This window comes from Phoca vitulina, unplaced genomic scaffold, assembly GCF_004348235.1.
Source record: "Phoca vitulina isolate PV1807 unplaced genomic scaffold, GSC_HSeal_1.0 scaffold2, whole genome shotgun sequence".
Lineage (NCBI taxonomy): Eukaryota > Metazoa > Chordata > Mammalia > Carnivora > Phocidae > Phoca > Phoca vitulina.
The window spans coordinates 53,574,236-53,594,061 of NW_022589705.1; the positions used below are offsets into that span (position 1 = coordinate 53,574,236).

Sequence of the window (19,826 nt, forward strand, 5' to 3'; positions counted from 1 at the left end):
GTACACATATACAATAGTATATGCCCACGTCTTATTGATTCTATTCCTCTGGAGAACACTGACTACTAAACCAGTCTTCTAACTGACCCTAAAGATATCTTGATATAGGATTCTTTAATTACCTCTAGAAAATGGATCTCAACATAACCTCTTCTAGCTTTCCTCCTTTTATCTTGTGTTCCTCCTTGTCTTTCTTTCTACTCCAAATCAACTCCAGCCCTGTGTCTTAGTCTGCTCAGACTTCCATAACAAAAGACCACAAACTGGGTGGCTTACACAACCGTAATTTATATCCCACAGTTCTGGAAGCTGGAAGTTCAAGATCAAGATGCTGGCAAAATAGGTTTCACTCTCAGGTCTCTTCTCTAAGCTTGTAGGTGGCTGCCATCTCGCTGTGTGATCACATGACCTCTTCTTGGTATGCTCGAGTGAGCTCTCTAATGTCTCTAAGGATCATAATCCTATCAGATCAGGGCCCCACTCTTATGACCTTATTTAACCTTAATTATTTTTCAGAGGCCCCATCTCCAACATAGCTACACTGGGGGTTAGGGCTTCAACATATACATTTGGAATGGATACAAACATTCAGTCTATAATACCCTGAGAAATACTTTCTAACTTCTCCATAAAAATGTATCTCCTGCTTTCTTTTCTTATAAACAATTCATCCTTCTTAAACAATTGTAATGGCTGCCAATCTTTCCCAATATTAAACTTGATATGCAACCTCCTAACTCTCTGGACATATCCTTCTTTTATTTTTTTGCACTGCCACATCTGCATGTCTTAACTAGACTCTTGGCCCTGACAATTAACTCCTTTTCTCATATTTCCCAGAACTTCAGTGAAACTCAAGGGACACCAAATTAGGGGACATAAGACTGAGAAAGGAAAATATGGATAAACTGTTTTCTAAAAAAAGGTAAGTAAGAATCAGTATAAAATTATTTTTTAACTCCACCCATGGTGTTTGTCTTCAACAGTTTTACCAACTAAATACAGGCAGTAATTAACACCTACAGGTTACTATACACAACATAGTTGTTTTGCTTCAACAGACACCCTGACACTCTTCTTCTTGAATAATCAAAAGGCTTACTTGCTTAACACATCATATTGTGATCTGTACTTTCAGCATGTGCATCTGGCCTTTTATGTATTAAGACCCCAAAGTAAAAATCTATCAGGAGAGGTTCAAGATACTAGATTTCAGTGATTACAGTTGACTGCAAGCACTGGTGTTAGAGTCAGGCCAAAGCTATGTAAATCCGGGCTTTCAAGTAATTAACTCATTATTTGACTTTAACCTCTGCTTCATGTATAGATTGAGGAATATCTACCTCACAGAACAGTAAGAACTAAATGAAGTAACATATGTATAGGGTATATAACAATGTTTTATAGTTTAGTAAATACTCAGATGTTGGCTATCCTGATTTATCATTCAAATGCTCGAATATCTGCTGAATGAATGAACAAATAAGTACATGATACTTGAGGTCTCTGGGTTTCTATATTCTTGGTCTCACTCTTTTCCTCTAGCAAAAATGTCTAGTCAAAGGCAAAAGAAACAAGCAGAGAAGTTACCTGTTGTTTAAAGTGGCCAAATTAAGCCTTTCTTTTAGGGGAAGTCACATGCTATAATATTTATAGTTGTAATGGGGTGAACTGTGTGTCTCCAAAAAGGTATGTTCATCTCCTAACCCCTGATACCTGTGAATGTGACCTTATTTGGAAATAGGGTCACTGCAGATATAATCAAATTAAGATGAGGTCAAACTAAATTAGGGTAGGCCCTAATCCAATATGACTGGTGTCCTAAGAAGAGGAGAGGACATACAGACAGAGGGAAGACAGCCACGTGGAGAAGAGACAGATATTGGAGCTTTGCTGGGGCGGGGGGCACCAGAAGCTGGAAGAAGGAATGATTCTCCCCTATAGGCTTTGGAGAGAAGATGGCCCAGCCAATACCTTGATTTAGGATTTCTAGCCTCCAGAATTATGAGAACAAATTTTTGTTGTTTTAAGCCATCCACTCTGTGGTACTTTGTTATGGAAACCCTAGGAAACCAATGCAGTTGTAGTTATAATTTTTCCCCATGTGTTTTTTAAATATCTACATATATTTTAAAAATACATATATATATTATGTATTCAGACCAGAGATAATAATTAGGAACTTGTAGAACCCTAACAGTAAGTCCGTGACTCCCCATGTCTAAGTTATATGGTTTGGGCATTAATTTTCTTTTTTTAAAGATTTATTTATTTATTTTTTAGAGAGAGTAAGTGAGCACAGGGCAGTGAGGGGGGGAGTAGGGGCAGAAAGAGAGGGAGAGAGAATCTTAAACAGACTCCGTGCTGAGGCAGAGCCTAATGTGGGGCTGGATCTCACAACCCTGAGATCAGGACCTGAGCTGAAACCAAGAGTCAGACACTTAACCAATTGCACCACCCAGGTGCCCCGGGCATTGATTTTTATGATCTTATTCTTTAGCATACTTGCCTCAGGTAAATAATAAAAGAATTATTCATTTAATGTTACTACTTCCTTAGAAAGTAAAATTTCCCTTTTCATCTTCAGTAACAACTTTGATGTGATTTGATACGAGTCACAATTGCAATCAATGCAGTACATAATAGACTGTAACATATACAAAGTGCTTTGAAGTGTTCAAAGAAATATGGTAAAATGTGCTCTTTTAGCAGGAATATGATATACTGATCCAACTAGGAAAAAATGCATGCTTCTAAGTTTCACTAAGAAATCCAGACCTCTGGAAAGCTACCAAACAAGAAAGGGATTCAAAAAGAAAAATAAATTTTAAATAATCCTTAGATGATAAGGAGGCTTAGATAGCTAAGTACATGCAAAAACAGGCAAAGCAAAAAAGAGGTTTCGATCCAATTTTAGGTCAGTCTTATGTTTTATGAAGAAAGAGAGCTTTCTGATTGGTTGGCTATTATATTATTCTTGCAGAAAAGTATGAGAAGACAGTAAGAGACAAAAAAGAAAACAAAAAAGAAGAGGAAAATCAGAGAGACAGAGGATCAGCAGTGACAGCAGAATCCAACAGATTATGGAAAATGAGTTGGTGATAAAGGGTAGAGTTGAGCTAAATTTGAATTGGCCCTACTCTAAACATCAGGTACAGTGCTAAAGTATAGGGAGTCAAAGAGCCATTGTATCACATCATGGTAAAAACAGGTCTCATCCGTTGTGTTATAGCATAAAAGCTACCAGAGCCACCACAACACATATAAATAAGAGCTTTGGATGGCACTGTTGAAGTTAATGAACACATACCAGCCTTACAATCCACACCAACCACAATGTAGCTGCATCTACACCAATACCCACAACATATGGCAATGAGCAAAGGCAAGGCATACATTCTAATGACAAAAAACAATGAGGACTTTTCCCAAATCAATATCGAGAATGCTTGCTTCTGACCAATGAAATCACTTTGAAACTAAACAGGGTATAAATAAAAAAATGTTTAAGAACCATTTTTAAGAAAACAGGGGAGGGAAGGCATATTTTAGAAGACTACCAAAAAAAAATGTTAGCATGTTAAGTTTGTCTCTTAACGTGTTAATCTTGAGTTAACCATAAAATCTGTCTATTCAAATTACATCATGTTGAAGATGCCAAGTAACTAGAATTTTGACATTTTAAAAGTTGTCTTTCTGAGGGTGAGAAGGAATTTTGGCAAATCCATCTATGGGGTTTTCAATGTCAATCACAACAAACCTTGACAAAATGATGGCAATAATTAAATAAACAATTTCTGGCTATAAAACAAGTGGCAGAGGTAGGATTCTGGTCTCATTGAAGAATTATCATAAAAGTAAGCAAATACAAAATCAATATGACTATCAATTAATAAATTGGCTCCATTTGTTCCTACTAAGGGTAGAGCTCATATTGTAGATGTTATAATCATAATCCTTGCACAATGTTTGGCAAAAATTGGGAAATAATGGATTTAGGAGCTTCTGATACTATATAATTATACCTAATGGGTCTAACCCAAACAGAATTATTAGTTAAGATTCCCCAATATTTGTGACTTCAAATTTGTTCTATACCTCATTTCATTATTAGTGGAGTTATAGAAGTTCTACTTGTAATTCAAATATAGATTTTAAAATTTATTATTTTTCCAAATCTGGTATTTATATTTCAGTTATCTCTAAAGTAATAATCTTCATGCATTGATACCTTCCAATGACAGTAATATAACTGGGGGGAAAAAACATTATAAACAATTATACCAGTCATTTAAACTGTTTCTTTTCCAGTTACTCTAACTTGTGAATGTGACCAGAACAAGCTTAAAATTAAAATCTCTTAAATAGATAAGAATCCTGTTTGCTCATTTAGTTAAGATCTATCTCTGTGAATAAGCAAGGAATAATCAAGTGGTAAACTTTTTTGTTCCCCAGATGCAATAGTGCCTTGGTACCATATGGCTGTCAGGACTTCATAGGATACAGTTTCAGTGACTTTTAGAATATGAGTCTAAGCTTTCTTCCTTGGTACTGGGTTTACAATTCTTTCAAAATCAAGTCTAGACCACTACTTACATTTGATGAAGAACTTGTGCCATGGCAACTCCGTTAGTCAGCTGTGTGACATCCTGACAAGGTGCATCAGTATTGAATGTCTGCAGCTAAAATGACATAGAGCAGATGACTTCGTTGCCTCTTTACACTTACAGGGTAGTGTTACCAACCCTCCCAAACATACATACATATATACATATATATACACACACACACACACACACATATATATATGAACGAACATCACCAAGCTAAAAATTGTCCTGTTTTGTTTAAATTCAGACTGTGCCAAACCAATGAAACTATATTAATAAGTTTCTATGGCTATGTAATATTTTTATAAAAGTAAACACTTAACAATTCATAAAATCATGAATAATCATACCTAAAATAGTTAAATACACTGATGTAATGTATGAAGTACTTCAGAATTTCTGAAAGCCGCATATAATGCTCTTAAGATAGACAGCATTATGTTCATTTTTAGAATAACATCAGAAAAAGCTTTAGGAAAACCTATTATTTCAAATTAAAACTTCATTCACATCATGTGGTAGGACAACAAAGGCTAGAAATGTCAAGTCTAAAACTACTTAATTGGGGCGCCTGGGTGGCTCAGTCGCTAAGTGTCTGCCTTTGGCTCAGGTCATGATCCCAGGATCCTGGGATCCAGCCCTGCATCAGGCTCCCTGCTTCACGGGAAGCCTGCTTCTCCCTCTCCCACTCCCACTGCTGTGTTCCCTCTCTCACTGTCTCTCTCTCTCTGTCAAATAAATAAATAAAATCTTTTAAAAAAAAATAAAACTACTTAATTGACCAGTGAGCTCTGAAATAAGGCAGGGTCTTAGCCTGCCATCCAACAATCAGTCTCAGGGCATGAACGGTCCAGCGCCCACCCATCACATCAAGTTGTTTCTATCTACTTCGGCTTTAGATATCACTCTTTTCAAATCTCTATTTGTTAAACATTCATGTACCTATTAAAAAGAGAAGTGGGGGTGCCTAGGTGGCACAGTCGGTTAGGTGTGCGACTCTTGTTTTGGTTCAGGTCGTGATCTCTGGGCTGTGAGATCAAGCCCTGTATCGGGCTCCACGCTCAGCGCAGCATCTGCTTAACTCTCTCTCCCTCTCCTTCTGCCCCTCCCCCGCAAATAAATAAATAAATCTTAAAAAGAGAGAGAGAGAGAAGTGGAACTGTGGCATCTTTTTCTAATAAGCAAATACAAGACAGAAGAATTTTTGAAAAGCAAATTACAACAGAGCTACAATGGTTCATATACTTCCTAGAAATCTCATCTGAACCCATAATGATCTTAAATTAAATACACTATGATTCTCTTTTCCTATACATATTCATCTCCTTTACTATTCAATTATTATTCCTTAGTTTACCACTTAAGTATTGTAATCTGATACAATTCTCTCCCCATGATTCACTTTTAGTGATTGTTCATTTTGAGATTCTACAAATCTATCTCCATTATCCTAATACAACATAGAAGGATGACACAGACAAATAAATCTAGACATAGTTACTTTCAAAGTATACATACAAAGATACTTTACTGAGCTCCTTACTCTATGTGGGCACTGTAATATATGATGGGGTTACAAAGGAAAATCACCAGTTTTCTACCCTCAAGCAGTTTCAGTCAAGAGTTAAGGAGAGTAGAAAAAGACATAAATTATTTCTAGAAAATGCCATTCCCAGTCTCATGACTACATTATGCACAAATTATTCTGAAATAGATGGGAGTTAACTAATTTAATTAGGGCTTGTATTTAGGAAAGAATTCTTAGAGATGATTCCTGAACAGAAGGTCTTGAGTAAAGAAAGGGCCAAGACAAGGAAGCTTCAGGAAATAGAAACATTATAAGAGCAAAAATACATGAAAAGAAATGGTATTTTTACGCAGCATACAGTTCAGTATTACTGGATTTCCAGTGCAAAGAGGAAAGAGAAGTGGTGACAACCAAGGGGGTTGGGGGTAAGAAAAGAGACATGGGTCAGGACTCTGGAGGGCCATGACAAGCCTGGACTTACCCTTGATGGTATCATCCTTATAATAGGAAACAGTAGAATAGCTTCTACCTCAAAAGATGGTTGTGAGAATTAAATGAATCAGCAAACATAGCAAATTTAGATCAGCACCTGGCACATGGTACAAGCTCAACAGCTGTTAGCAATTAACTATGATTCAGGGTTTCTCAAAGTTTGGGGTCGAAGAACAATAAGTATCAGAATCTCTAGACATATTAAACCAGAAAATCCCTAAGAGATTGTTATGCACATCAGTTTTTTAGAACCATCGCTCTGGGTGATGATGAATCCCTGAAGAGTAGTAAGGAAGAGAGTGACACCTTTAGCATATTTTGAATAGCAGCAATAGTGACAGAGAAAGGAAGAGAGTATTTTACACCTGAGTCGGTTAGAAGGTTCCTGCAATGGTCTTGTTGATAAAATGGATGGCTTAGAGCTAATTAAGGTAATGCTAACTAAGAAGACAGAATGAATTGATGGAATTTAAAATATAAAATAATAAGGATTTTGCAATTAAGTGGATGTACAGGGAAGAAAAACCCCAGGGCATCTTTAAAAAGAAGACAATCATATACTTTCAGGTAAAATGTGGCTCCCACTTTTCAACCCTTCCTACTGACACTTTGCTTCATTAACTTTTTACAAAATGGATATGATTAGTTATCTAAAAAGGATGATTTCGGAAGCACAGAATATCAAGCAAAATAGTAAAGAAATATGTAAAAGTAGTAGTAGTTGCCTTGTTGCCCACCATGTCCAGATTAAGATCAATTTTTCCTTCCTAAAACATGGAAATCGGAGTCTCCTGAAAGTTCTTTAACTAGTTGCAAAATAAATTAGATAACATAGAATATAAATTCATTTGGCCAAATAGAAAGGCTTTATAACCAAGAAGAGTGAATAAATTAAAAAAGCTCAGTATGGGTAAGGAGGCCAAAACAGAGGGATGAAGGAAAAATGTCTCCTCTCATAGTATTCTTCAGAGAGGTGAAGAAAAGCTGAAGTCTTTTAGTGAGTGGCCCAAAAGGGACAGACAGGGCTTCTATCAGTAACCACAGTGTTCTGGCAAATAACCATCTTAGTTTCTTCTTTATCTTTAAACAAAGCAAATAATCAGAACTGTGGAAATGTTGTTCCTGAATTGCTTCAATGTAAATGTCACCAAAATCAAGAAAAAAACAAGGATTTTCACAACTGACAGCCAATGAAAACTCAACTTTGTGTCAGCTCTATTCTCATATTCTCCTCCTCCAAATGCTCATTTCAGAAAGAAGATTATTGTTTTGAGTTTCATGGTTTTCATAAAAATGATTCAGCCTTTAATATTTTTTGTTAATTTGGGCATATATTTGGCATGAGTTTTTCCTTCACCTGCCTGTCAAAGTCAAAAAACACAAGAACTAAGAAAGCCATTAAAACAAATATGGTTCAACTCTCATTTTATTGGTGAAATTGAAGTCCAAAAATTTTAAATTTCCAAATGTCACAGAACTAAGAGGCAGAATTAAATTATCTTCATATGAATACTTAAAACTCTTAAATACTCCCTCTACCTTGTAAATGGTGCCCAAATTTATCCTCCAGCCCTGAGTTTTTTTGCTAAGTAGCAGTATAACATTTCTAAGAATTATTTTAAGATGAGTTCCATATTATAAAATATAACTTAATAACTGCCAAAAAAGGCATCTCTTTACTAGCCAGCTTTTCTTTATGACTTCTCAAATTCTGTTAGTGTTGCTTCTACTGTCCCAGAACACTGTCTAGTGCTGAAAGAACACAGTCTACTACCAACTGTCTTCTCACCTCCATGATTTAACCCCATCATAACTTTTTAATCTTATATCTCCTATATCTCCTACTACTTCCCCTCAACATGTAACATTACTCAATATGGTAGGAAGCACATTAAGAGATGAGAGATATCATGACAAGATGTGTATTCCACTTCCTCTTTTTGATCTACTGCCAAAGGAGACCATTTACATTACCGCCAGGGGTTCTTCCCTGTGTTTAGAAATTCATTTCCCCTGATTTCTACTTGTTGAAATCCATCAATCCTCTATAATAGTTAGAAGTTCATCCCTGGTATCTACAAGAACCTACTTAATGGTGAAATACTGGCCTCTGAGGTCAGGACTAAGACAAGGATATTGACTATCACCACTTTGATTCAATGCTGTACTGGAGATTCCAGTCAGTTTCTTGTTCCTGGGGACAGAGCAGAAAACTGGTCATACAAGGGCTCTGACCCCAAGGAGCAAATAGGATGACTTCAGAAAGTGTTACATGTTATAGACACAAAGGAAGTGGGTAACAGGTTACAAAGGATAGGAGTGGGGGGCGGGGGGCAGGTAGGTCATTCACTGTTACTGATTCTGAAAGATGACAACAGATCCAAGAACTGAATGGTGAAAAGAAGCCAGCCACTAGAAGAATAGAAAGAGACTATTCTAGGCAGAGGAGAGAAAAGTTAAGAAAGACCTGATGTATTAAAAACAGCTTAACTTCCTCAAGAAATAGAAAGTCAGTGCAGCACAGTAGGCGTGGGGAGTGTGGCATCAGGAGAGTTTGGGGAAACTTGGGGAAGTGTAGTGACATCAACAATGCAGTGGCTGGCAAAGGCAAAATAAGATACCAACGTTCACTGGGAATCATCTGGAGAGGTAAAGAGAGGCCAACAGATAGGTACCCTAGAAACCAAGGCAGAAAATCATTTCACCAAGGAAACATCAAGTAAGATAAGGATAATATATAAGAGTTTGCCAAATCCAGGAGGTGAAGGCCTTAGAGAAAAGAAACTCAAGTGCAGTGGGTTGAAGAGGGAATGAAAGTTCAAGAAATATAAAGGATGAGTATTAAAACACTCAAATAATTTGACTGCATAGGGAAGGGGAAATACTGTGTGGTTCTAATAGGGAGTGACGGCTCTTCGTTCTTTCTCTTTAAGATAGGGAAGATTTGAATAAGTTTTGAATAATATGTTGAGAGGAAGGAGCCAAAGGAGAGGAAGAAGTTGTAAATACAGAAAGAGGACAAATGATAGAGCAAAGTTTTAGAAGAGGTAGAACGGATGGGATCTAGAACTAGAGCCAAAGATAAGGAGGTCATTCTCCTGAGGGGAGAAAAGTTGGGGGCTCAAACAGGGACTGATAGAAGTTTGCAAAGAGAAACATGAGGGGAACTGTGTGGTTGTTCTTAGTCTTTATATGGCTGGGCATTGTTATGGGAACAGGTAGACTTGGCTGTAGCAGCATTTGTAGAGGCAACAATCTGCACAATAATTCCACTATCTCTGCAGTGTTTCAGCAGCCTTAGAACTGGAGAGGCAAATAACCTATTACTTTCTGTCATTTATACCATTTTTGCAGTTTTTAAGGAATATTGCCTCGCATTGTAAAAATGCACAGCTCTGTTTACCACTCCAGCAAAAAATGGAAAGTTCTTTGATTATTCTCAATATCTGTCTTTCTCAGTGCCTTGAACAAAGTAGGAACTCAATAAAGACTGGTTCAAAGAATGGATATAGTCACATAACATTTTAAAATACTGCAATACAATTCAAGAAAATCCTATACTTCACCACTACCTCATATAAGTCAATGACATCATAAAGACTAAGTTTGCTACTTAAGTCAGATGTTTGGAGCAATAAAGTAACAGATTAGGATACACCCTTTAATTAGCCACTTGTTTTAACAAAACACATCATTAAAAGTAATGTTGCCTTATTTCATGACAGTCTTAAAATACAGCATCTAAATCCCAATACTTATTTTAAATGAAAATACAGATGAACAGTTAGCTAATTGCTTTTAACTCAGAAACCCTATATACTTGCATTCCACTTACAACAAAAGCTATTTACCTCTACACTGCAAATGCTGCTCTAAATTATGGTTATTTCCAGTAGACTTCATAGGTGGCCAGAAACCTTCTCTGATTTCTCTCATTTTTTTGAATTACTCAAATTAGGAGATTGCTAGGGAATCTCACCAACCAATTATCACCTCCTGATCCAGTCTGTATACATTCCATTATGCACACACCCCTCTACACACAACTAAACAACTAGCTTGGGGATGGGCACCATCAACAGCACCTTGTGGATAGACCATTAAGCATCAAACTTGCCCAATAAGGATTAGAAACTACACCTGAATGCCAGCTCTCTGATGGCTGAGCATCTCCAAAAGGTGAGACGTCATTTTACTGAGGGGAATACTGGGGACAGATTCTGCCTGTCCAAACCTAACACAAATTAATTAGAAATACTAAACATGCACAGGGGCACCTGGGTGGCTCAGTGGGTTAAGCGTCAGGGTCTTCATCTCAGGTTCCTGAGTTCAGGCCCTGCTGGGCGCAGAGCCTACTTTAAAAACAAAAACAAAAACCTAAACACGCACAAAGTGCAAACGAAAATGCCAAGTCTTTTTCTTTAAAGAATACGCTGCCCACTGGAGGGCGAAGGGGGGGCCCGCAAGAAAAGGGGAATACAAGCCCCCCACCCCCCAACATGTCTTTTTCTGCACACAGGAAATACGTGGAAATATCCCTTCTAAATGACTTCTACAAAATCGGATGTCCTGGGATCCTGGAGAAGCTCTCATGATCCAGGAACCAAAACCACCTCTTGGCCACCTGCGTCCAAGCAGAGCAAAGTGGTTTGAGTGGGAGAGGAGTTTCGGAGGGGGCCTTCGCTCCCAAGTGGCACAAAGATCCGTATAAGAAGGCTGTTCAGCAGACAGAAGGCGAGAGAGTCGGTGGCCCAGAGGAAGAAAATAGGGCAGCAAGGAGTAAAGGGGATGGACACTTGGCTCCAGCCACAGCTGTCAGAAGCATGATCGGGGGGAGTAAGAGGAACCTCCTCCGTCCCTACCTCCAGAGCTCCCTTTACCCTTCCCTCGTCTCCAGACACAAACATACACACACTCAAACACACACACGCCTGCCTCGCGACCTGCAGGTGGCACTCTCGCGGTCAAGGGCGACAGGAGACGCGGAGGGCAATGCGCCCGGTCCGCGGCGCAGGTGGCCCAGCTTACTCCTCAGGCTCACCTGCGGAGAACTGGGGGCCCCGGGCACCTCGCCTCCGCCCCTCGGCCCCCCTCGCCCTCTCGTACTCACCCAGATGATAAGGCTGTCGCACAGCGGCAGCTCGGACTGCGGAAGCGGCTGCGTCTCTTCCATGGCCGGGGCCGCCGTCGACTACGCCGCTGACAGGGACGCCTCCCTCCTCCCCGCGCTCCGCGAGGAGCCGGCGTCGACGACCTGCTCGCCGGCCGGGAAAGCTCGGTAGCCAGGCCCAGCCCGCGCGGCTCACGCGCGAAGCCTCGCGCTGCCGACGTCGCCGGCGTAACCCCCTCCTCGCCACCGCTCCCGTCCCTGCTCCGCCCCCCTCCGCAGTTAGCCCCCTCCTCGGTCTGGCCCGACTGCGCGGCTCAGCACCTGAGCCCCGCCCCCTCCCGCCCCGCCCCCCTCCCGCCTCTCCCTCTCTTCCCCCCCCCCACTTCCCGCCCACTCCCGCACACCTCTCCCCGCCGCACTGAGTGACCAGAGCGCGCACCAGTCACAAAGAAAGTAGGTGCCCGAGAGGGGCGTGCGGGGCGGCAGGGGGCGGGAAGAGCGGGGATAGGTTGCGCAGGAGGGATTGCTGATTGGACGCACCCTCTTGGCTCCGACCAATCAATGTGAGACAAGACAGCCTCCGGGAGGGAGCGCGAGAGGGTGGGAAGGGGTTTGTGACCTGGCAGGTGCGGTGAGGACGGGGGCGGGGAGCGCGCGTGCGCGGCGGGGCATTGTAGAGGCTGAAGCTCGCGCAGCCCCAAGGGCAGAAGAGGCAGCGGGGCTCCAAGCGTAAGTAGGGCGGGCTCAGACATCTTCGCGCCTTCTTTCTCGAGGTAGGGCAGCTCCTGGCTACACCTGTGGAGACCCACGCTCTGCTGCCATCATGTCTTCAGAAACAGATCCTACCCAAGAATAAAAAACACTCGCGATAGGGAGAGCTGATTTTCTCCTGGGCGCTCAATGGCAAAGGACATTTTAATTTGCAGGCATGGCAAAGAAATGTGTTTGCTAAGGGGGGAAAAATACCATAAAGCTGCTTAAATAAGCTCTCACAAGATCACAAGCCACGGGCAATTTTATTTGAAATGGGGCAAAAGGGAAGACCATTTTCAGGTAGGAAAATGGAAAATGAAATCACCTTGAAGTTTTCAAAAAACATGGAAGATATCAGTGTAAAATGCTTCCGATTTTCCTTTGGAGATTGAAAACCTGTCTTTTTTGAGAATGTGAGGGAGGGGCTGACTTAAAGTTGGAAGCTCTCCAAGGTACTGATGTATGGCTTAGGCTGTTGAACTGGGTTGGGATATTCTTACTCTTGCTGTTGATTTCCATCACTTCACTCATTCATAAACTCATCAGTTCATGCGCTGTGTAAAAATGCAGCTGGCTCGTTTATACTGCCGCGTCTTTATATTTAGACATTGAAAGTTAAAAACTGATAGATGACTGCAATTAAAAGCCCTCAAATGTAAATCAGTCTCATTCTAAGAATAGAGTCCTTGCGTTTGCTATCAAGTCTCTTAACATTATTCCAGAACTTTCTTACCCCATGTGGAGTCGTTTTATATTTCTGGACACTAGCAACATCAGTAAAGTGACTTAATGAAGAGGAGAAGATCTAGGAATTGAAGACCTGGTCTGAGTCTTGACTTTACTCCCCACTGGCTGTTAACAGCTTTCTCCTGTGGAATCCAACGTCCACATTTCTACAGTGATGCTAATGACATAACCTGCCCGGTCTCCTTCACAGGGCCAAAACCGATAATGGATGTGGGAGAGTTTTATGAATTGGATAGTCCTTTACAAATATGAGTTACTACAATCATATATGCTTATCACTAAGAGTCACAGGTGAATTACCAGGAATATTTAAGAAAAGTAACTGGTGGGCAACTGAGTTATTCTTCTGAGCTCTGTAGAAGCAGAGAACAGATCCTCAGAGAAGGATGCTCTGTTGTCTTCATGATACTAGGTCTAATGGGAAAATATGTGAAGGACATGATCAGTGAATTCAAAGAAGAAATACAAATAATTCAAGGAAATATGAAAAGGTTAGAAAAATGCAAAACATGAATCAGTGAAATAAAACAATGAAAAAAATAATGTTGAGAAGAGTGAAGTGCACTTTCATACAAAGCTGGAACAAACATTTTAGAATAATTTTTCTAATTTTCTATCAATATTTGTCAAGAAACTTTAGAATAGCCATGCTATTTAAACCCATGATTCTATAATTCCACTTCTGGTCATAAATTCTATTGAAATTACCAGAAATGTAGTCAGGTTATGCAAAATGTTATGTACTGCAATTCTATTTATGCTGATCAATCCACATACAATAAGCAAGAAAGGTTAACTACATTATAGCCAGTTTACAAGATAGATTATTTGGCAACTAATAAAAACAATGCTTTGGAAATATTTAATATAAATTCATAATGATATATAACATTAAATTAAAAATTCATATATAAAAGTATGAGCCATATGATCTCAACATTATAAATATTTATTTAATATGTGCACAGCAAGAAGACAAAGGAATGTTCATCAAACTGTCATTTTTATTTATGGATAAAGGGATAATTTTCTGTAATCTATATTTTTCAACCTGCAATTAGTTTGTATTACTTTATAATTAGAAAAAAATATATATTGAAAAAATGCCTAATACAATATAGTCCATCATTTTCCAACTGTTGACATTCATTTCTAAAAGTTGGCATCTATATTTGGAGCACTGAATAAAACTGATTTTTAAACACTAGTTGTGGGGTTGTAAATTGGAATAATCTTTTGAAAAATTTTTGACAATCTATATCAAGAATCTTTAAAATGCTCACAGCCTTTAAACCAATAGTTTCACTTCCAGAATCTATTCTAAGAAAATAATCAGATGCCAACAAAATTGTTGATTGCAGTGCTAGTTATCAAAGTAGAAAAAGAAACAGCCATTAAATGTCTGAAAGAAGAGTGATTAAATACATTATGGTATATCCATACAATGAAATATATTGTAGCTATTAAAATATTTTGAAAGAAGTTTAATTGCTCAGGAAAAGGCTTAAAGAATAATATCAAAAGGAAAAATTGATGATACAAGTCTGTATATAGAGTAAGGCTCTCTCCCACTCTCGCTGTTTTATATGTATATACTATATATGGAAATTTATGTATGGATCCCTATTTTGTATGCATGTGAGTGTATATATATACCCACTGAGAGAGAGAGAGAAAGAGAAGAGAGACTAAACAAACCAAAATGTTAATAGTAATTTTGATGATATCAGGGTATTGAAATAATGGGTAAGTTTTACCTTCTTTGTACTTTACAGTAATTTAAAATTTTTCTTCAGCGATTTTATTATCAGACAAAAAAACTGAAGGCTGAAAATGATTAAATATAAGAATACATATAAGAATACACACACACACATATAAGAATACACACACACACACACACACATACACACACCTCTGTGTCTGTACAGAAGGAGATCGAAAAGAGAGTTGGTTAGAATTAAGCACAAACTTTAGTGTTATGGAGACCTGATATGATTTCTTATTGCCTGGGTGATCTTGAGCAAGTCACTTCATTTCAGTAAGCTTCAGTTTGTCTCTGCAAAATAGAATAATACTTGTATTATTATTATTACTACTATGTATTTCTATATTAGTTATGTATTTTTTGGTGGTAAGTGGGAGAAATCAAACCTGGGTAACTTTATAAATAACAATGTTGTTGCAAGGATATGAGAAATCTTACAGATTCAGAGGAGTATTTGAAGAAGCCAGCAGGGGCAAGAGCAGGTCCCAAAGCCACTCATAGGATGTAGGTAACAATCTATGGAAGTTTTTCAGGAGAACACCACCTAGATGAATATGATCAAGTGGCTGCTAAGTTTTTCTGAGTCATTCTATTCAAGATTCAATTTCCAGAGAGGGCATCCTATTGGCCTGTCATAGGATATGTGTTCAGCCCTTTGCCATAAACAGAGCACGTCCCCAGACTATCTGTTCCACCAGGACTAGTACCAAGGTGAAATTATGGGGTGGTTGATGGAGGGTGGGGGAGATGGATGCCTGCAGACAAAAATAATAATTTCACATGGTTCCTGTGAAGATCAAATGAATATAAAATGCTTAACAGAACATTGCTCAGTACACGTTATTATACACACTGTGTATATGTCTTGGGCTGTGTGTGTGCATGCTTATGTTTCCACTCATTTTTTAAAACAAAGTAAACATATTAGAATATTAGCAGTGGTTATTCGTTGTGATTATTAATTTTTATTTTCCAATTTCATCAAAGTGAACAAATACCACCTTTTTAATTAAAACAAAAGATAAGTAAAATTAAATTAAAATTAAAAAAAATAAAAACAAATATTTTCTTAGAGAAAGATAGGGTCAGGATGAGGTTTTAGACTCTGAATTGGGCTATAAGTGGAAGGAGAAATGATAAAAGAGAATCCCTGATTAGGTATCTCAAATAGAACCGTAGTAGGCTCTACTTGTAAAGAGGAAATCTGTACCTTGCACATACAAGTGATGGTGAGAAGAGATAGAAACGTCAAAGGTTTCCCCTGCTGATATCTAGATACCCTGAATGGCTGAGAGTAGACCTCAGGTAGAGGAAAACTCTGGCCTGGACAGGCACTGATCTAGATGTTCAGACACAGCACCCATTCTAGCAGAGTGACCACACCAGCTGCAAACCTTCCAGGTGGACCTCACTAGCAAAGCACTTATTTCTGAAGCAAACTATTGGGCCCCATATACAAGATCCTTACAGCATTGTTTAGGTGCAGCTGTACCTTGCATAGTCCCTCAACCAGAAATCCTACAGATGTTTTAAGGACAGAAAGAAGGGAAAAGGGATAAAGAAAGGGAGGGAAGGAGGGAAAAAAATGCAAAATAGGCTAGATCTCAGCAACAGAGAGAAGAAGTCAGAATGATGTAAGATCTACCATAGGGGTTAACTTGGTTTTCTATATGATACCCCCAGGATTGGTCTTCAGTCCACACTATCCAAAGAACTATAGCAGACTCAGGTTATGTCCAATCCGCATCAAGGTCCACAGGCAGTTAAATGTAACAGCAGATACTTCTAGATTGATAATTTTCAGAATCTGAGAGATACTTTGGAATGATGGTGTCTAGGCTCTGGGAAAGATTTAAAAGCCCTTGTCAGAGTTCTAGGGAAGAGAAATGGTGACAAAAATTGACATTTTAAAACTTCTACTTCTTAGGCATGTGATCCCAGTGGGCATTAGTGCCTAGATCTACTAACTACTGTACTGGGTTTAGGGAAGCAAGACCAATCCCAGGCACCAACCATGGGTAAGCTTTGGCTTTCTAATAAAGAGAAAATCTTGGCCAGCACTGACTTGGATACTCAGTAGATCTGAACTTCTAGGTGATGGGGTTGGGAGAGACTTCATCTCCACAGATATTTCCAGCTGGGGTACCTACTTGGGTAGAGATTAGAGGAAGGGGATCAAGGATGTGGACTACTTCCCACTGTATAAAAGGAAATACTTATCTAGGGGCGCCTGGATGGCTCAGTTGGTTAAGCGACTGCCTTTGGCTCAGGTCATGATCCCAGGGTCCTGGGATCGAGCCCCACATCGGGCTCCCTGCTCAGCCAGAAGCCTGCTTCTCCCTCTCCCACACCCCCTGCTTGTGTTCCCTCTCACGCTGTCTGTCTGTCTGTCTCTCTCTCTGTCAATTAAATAAATAAATAAAATCTTTAAAAAAAAAAAAAGGGAACTACTTATCTATTCCTCACACTGGCCAGGAACTGAGTCCTGTTATGAAACTAAAGCTACATGGAGACTGTAGGTGACACCAAGAATTTTGCTTTTGGTGCTTTTATAGACTTAAGTTCAAGAGATTTCTATATCATTTAGTGAAACTGCCTTTTGATGCATTTCAGTTCAGCGCTTGCAGGCAATGTTATCACTAACCTGGTGGGCTGCCCAAAGAGAAACTATTTTAAGATTTTGATGGAGAAGTTCAAGTTAAGGGTGAAGGCATCTCTGTTACTGGGGCATGTACATCTATATAGTACAAGGGATTTTAAAATTACACTATAAGCAGAAAAATTGCAGGAAGTAGACTCTGAGATGGAAATTAGCAGGCAGGAGGTTTATTAAGAAGTGGTTTTGGGAATTGAGGGCTGTGGAGGAGAAGAAAGGGAAGCAGAAGTGCACAGAGGGAGAAAGCAGGCTGTGGTGCAGTTACCTAATGAAAGTTTCAACCAACCCCTGGGGAGCTCTGAAGCTAGAGTGGCCCTTCCAGGTTGTCTGAGTTTGGATGAAAGTGACTTAGTCTTTATGCCTCCATGTTGATCAATCATTGGATGTGAGCTCTCCTGAAAAGGTGGTGTGCCTGCCAAGGCAATTCACAACAGCATTCCCAAATGTTGGGGATCTGGGCATCACATCACATTATCTTCCGGGTGGAGGTGGTATGCCATCATTCAGAATGGTAAAGCATGGTGTCAGAAATGGAAAAGTATCTTTAACGGTGGCAATAGTATAACTGCAAAGTTAAAATGGTCACAGAGGAAGAATGTTGGCATTGTCTCTTATATTGAAAAAGCTCCAAAATGGAAGGGGATTGTAGTCACAGCTATAATTTCATGTAGGGACTTGGTGTCAAATCACTAAACAGATGCCACCTTAGAGTAGTTGGGAAACAGAAATTACAAAAAGATAAATCACAGCACAGGGTAATATTATAAATTGAATTTTTAAAAAGATTTATTTGCTTATTTGAGAGAGGGGGGTGGGGCAGAGGGAGAGAGACAATCTCAAGCAGACTCCCCACTGAGTGCAGAGCCCGACGAGGGGCTGGATACTACAACCCATGAGATTATGATCTGAGCCAAAATCATGATGGGTCAGATGTTTAAATGACTGAGCCACCCAGGCGCCCCTAGAAATTGTATTAAAACTGATGGAAAGGGATGTTTAGTTTGCCATTTATTGAGTTAAAATTAATATAACCATCTTATTTATTAGGCATATTTAAATTCATCCCAAAGTCCTAAGTGAAATAAAATTGGACATAATTATTTCATCTTGTCCTAAAGTAGCTCAGATGATAAAAAAAATTAATAAAAAGATATATGTACTCTGTTTTCAAAAACTTAAAAATAGGTAATAAAAAGACATTTAGTAAAATGTACTGATAGTGTTACCAATCTAAAGTATCATTGAAACCTATAAATCCTATACTTTATATTTCAGTTTAAGTGAATCACAAGACATGTCATCATTTTACACTCTGTTAAAGAGATGATCCATGCTTATCATTCCATTGGTGACCCTATTTTTTATGTAAAAAAATCCTTCTAATCCATGTAAGCAGATTTTAAAAATAAAGGCCAATATTTAAACATATTTTGAGATTTTAACACTTTTTTTTTAATTGAAGTACAGTTTACACAAAATGTTACATTATTTTCAGGTCTACAAAATCGTGATTCGACAACTCTCTACATTATGCTATGCTCACCACAAGTGTAAACTTGAACTTTTACTTCAAACATAATTCTCCTTATAAACTTCACATGATTTTTCTGAAGAATAACTAAACTGACCATTTGGATTAAATAACTGGCCTATTCTTTACAGTGTATTTTTTTCTGTACAAAGTTCTTTTCTGGTTATAGTTAACCAACCACATTTCCTTTTCCATATATATATTTTAAGAGTAACAAAAATAATTATCCTTTGCCCTTAAATACTTCAGCATCTATCTTCTAAGAATAAGGACACTCTCTTAAGATAACCATATGTAATTGTCAAACTTGGGAAATTTAAATTTAATATTATTATTTAATATGAAATACTTCTTTAAATTTACCTAATTGTCCCCCAATTTTTTTCTCTTTTTTTTTCCCTCTGGAATCCAAAATCAAGGAATCAAGAATCATTGTGTTTATGGCCATGTCTCTTTTGTCTCCTCTAATGTAGGTCAGTTCCCTATCTGGACGTGTGTATGTATTGTGATATTTCATGACAACAACGTTTTTGATAGTCCAGTCCAGCAAGATTTGTCAGATTGTTTCTTCATGATCAGATTTATTTCATGATCATGTTTAGCAGAGGTTATATTGTGAGCTCAGTGCACC

General features: G+C 38.7%; 2 protein-coding genes across 2 annotated transcripts in view; both read right to left on the reverse strand.

Annotated features, from left to right (window-relative positions):
- HOOK1 (hook microtubule tethering protein 1) overlaps window positions 1-12,028 on the reverse strand; it is a 59,807-nt gene extending 47,779 nt beyond the window's left edge. Inside the window, exons 1-2 of the mRNA XM_032427696.1 lie at window positions 11,741-12,028; window positions 4,597-4,682 (exon numbers count right to left, since the gene is read on the reverse strand). Coding sequence (XP_032283587.1) covers window positions 4,597-4,682; window positions 11,741-11,803 — 149 coding nt within the window. The 5' untranslated portion in view covers window positions 11,804-12,028. The remainder of the gene's footprint in view (window positions 1-4,596; window positions 4,683-11,740) is intronic.
- A 1,758-nt stretch (window positions 12,029-13,786) lies between these two features.
- FGGY (FGGY carbohydrate kinase domain containing) overlaps window positions 13,787-19,826 on the reverse strand; it is a 427,695-nt gene continuing 421,655 nt past the window's right edge. Inside the window, exon 18 of the transcript XR_004302223.1 lies at window positions 13,787-15,299. The gene's annotated coding sequence lies outside the window, so the exon portion shown is untranslated. The remainder of the gene's footprint in view (window positions 15,300-19,826) is intronic.